The 2,725-nt window shown below is 34.5% G+C and overlaps 1 protein-coding gene across 1 annotated transcript; it reads left to right on the forward strand.

Moving 5' to 3' along the window:
• The first annotated feature begins 909 nt into the window (after positions 1-909).
• On the forward strand, positions 910-2,421 carry LOC122894509 (60S ribosomal protein L17-like). The gene is made up of 2 exons (XM_044232343.1): positions 910-915; positions 2,001-2,421. The coding sequence occupies exons 1-2, from the start codon at positions 910-912 to the stop codon at positions 2,397-2,399; spliced, it is 405 nt and encodes a 134-aa protein (XP_044088278.1). The 3' UTR covers positions 2,400-2,421.
• Positions 2,422-2,725: the final 304 nt, after the last annotated feature.

Consider the following 2,725-nt stretch of genomic DNA (forward strand, 5'->3'; position numbering starts at 1 on the left):
CAGAACCCTGAAATCATGACCTAAGCCGAAGGCAGAGGCTTAACCCACTGAGCCACCCAGGTGCCCCCTTTTCCTCTTCTTAACAAGAACACCAGTCCTATTGGATTAGGGCCTTACTCTTTTGATCCCATTTAACCTTAATTACCTCTATAAAGGCCCTATTTCCAAATAAAACCATATTGGGGGCTAGGGCTTTAATAAATGAATATTGGTGGGACACAATAGTCCATAACAATAGTCCATAAAAGTACATAAGACTAGGTAGAAGGGGGAAGAGATACAAAGACATGATGATTGAAAACTTCTAGAGCAAATGTTCAGTAAGCTTAAAAAATTCAAAGCAGCAGAAATGACAAGAAACACATGCTGCGACACATCATATTAAAGCTACAGAATACCAAAGACAAAAATAATGGTAAGGCCAGATAGAGATGATTATCTACAAAAGAACCTCCATTGGACTGACAGCTGATTTCTCAGCTTTGATGACATAAAAAGATAATGCAATGATATCTTTAAAATCAACTGTGAACTTAGAAATATAGATTCAGTAAAACCTTTTTAAAAATAATAAATGCAAAATAAAGATATTTTCTGAAAAACCAAGACTGAGAATTCTCACTAAAAGAAGTCTTACAGGGATGCCTAAGTGGCTTAATCGATTAAACGTTTGCCTTCAGCTCAGGTCATGATCCCAGGGTCCTGGGATTGAGTTCTGCATCAGGCTCCCTGCTCAGCCAGGAGTCTGTTTCTCTCTCTACCTGCTTCTCCCCTTGCTTGTGCTCTCTCTCTGACAAATACATAAATAAAATCTTAAAAAAAAAAAATCATACAGAATATATTCCAGAAGAATGAAAGGAACCCAGAAAGGTCTGAGATGAAAGAATGGTAAACAAGGAAATAGTAATTATGCGGGTAAATAAAACCAAATGCTTACTGTATATAATAATACTGGGAACTAATTTTAGGGCTATAAATTAAAAACAAAATACTGAAAAATAATAACACATAGGTGGGGTAGGGCTGATCAGAGTTATAAAGAAAATATTCTAAGCCCTTGTGCCGATCCAGAAAAGGATAACTGCACTGGTTAACTTCAGAATTTGTTTAAAAAGCATGTGAAAATTTTGAGAATAACCCTGAAAAAATAGAAATAGATAAAATTTCCAAATTCGTAGAGGAGAAATAAAACAAAAAACTCAGTCAAAGCCAAAAAAAGGCAAGAAACAAAGAGAGACAAAGACAGAGAGAGAGAGAGAGAACGTGGAACAAATGGGAAACACAAAATAATTTGATACAAAAAACTGCTGCTCTAGGATAAAAAGAAATCCATCTCTATGCCATTTACATTATAAATATCTATAGTTTGAGATAAAGTTTCAACACAAAGGCTAAAAGTAAAAAGTTAAAGGAACACCTGGCTTGCTCAGTTGTAAGTTCAAGGCCCACGTTGGGTATAGAGATTTAAAAAAAAAAAAAAAATCTTAAAAACAAACAAACAAACAGTAAAAGATCTTTAAAAAGAGAGCAATTTAACCAGTAAATGTTAACCAAAAGAAAGCAGCATATCTATATTAAGTAAAAGAGATGTTAAGCCAAAAAGTATAAACAGAGATGAGAGACATTCTAAGATGATAACACTATCCACCAAGAAAATTTACCAACTATGAACTTCTATGCACCTAATAAAAGAATTCTAAATTATGTAACGTAAAAATAGACAGAAATTTAAGACACCCAGACACTGCCAAATTCCATGTCATATGGAAGATTTTAATACACTTATCTTAGTATTGAGAGCAATAGATTCTCCCTCAAAATCAGTAAAATTATTAAAAATTGAAGCACCACAATTTCATAAGTTTTGTATAATGGACAAGTATAGAAAGTGAATTGTAACCAAAAATTAGAGACTCCCCATTCTTTCCAAATGCCTAAAGATAGAAAACTAATACTGTCCATAAAATAGATCTCAGCTAATTTCAGATTAGTGTTATTAGAACGACCATGATCTCGTGCCATTCCATCGCTACAATGGTGGAGTTGGTAGGTGTGCCCAGGCCAAACAATGGGGCTGGACACAAGGTCAGTGGCCCAAGAAGAGTGCTGAATTTTTACTGCACATGCTTAAAAACGCAGAGAGTAATGCTGAACTTAAGGGTTTAGATGTCGATTCTCTGGTCATTGAGCACATTCAGGTGAACAAAGCCCCCAAGATGCGGCATAGGACTTACAGGGCTCATGGTCGCATTAACCCATACATGAGCTCTCCCTGCCACACTGAGATGATCCTTACTGAAAAAGAACAGATTGTTCCTAAACCAGAAGAGGAGGTTGCACAGAAGAAAAAGATATCCCAGAAGAAACTGAAGAAACAAAAACTTATGGCCCGGGAGTAAATTTGCACAGAATAAATGCAAAAAAAAAGAACGACCATGATCTCTAAGAATTCAATTAAATTAGAATAAAAAACATAAATATAAGTATTCTCTATATAAATATTAAAAATGCTTCTGTATATCAAAATGTATAGAGTACAGGCAATGTGTTACACACAGAGAAACCTGTGGCTTTAAATGCATATTAAAGAAAAGAGAAAACTAAAAATGAATGATTTAGGCAACCAACTGGAGAAGTTAGAAAAATAACATAATAGGCCTAAAGAAAGAAGGAAATAAGAGATTAAAAGTAGAAAATGAAATAGAAGACAATAACATCATAAAAG

Source organism: Neovison vison, chromosome 13, assembly GCF_020171115.1.
Source record: "Neovison vison isolate M4711 chromosome 13, ASM_NN_V1, whole genome shotgun sequence".
NCBI classification, from domain to species: Eukaryota; Metazoa; Chordata; class Mammalia; order Carnivora; family Mustelidae; genus Neogale; species Neogale vison.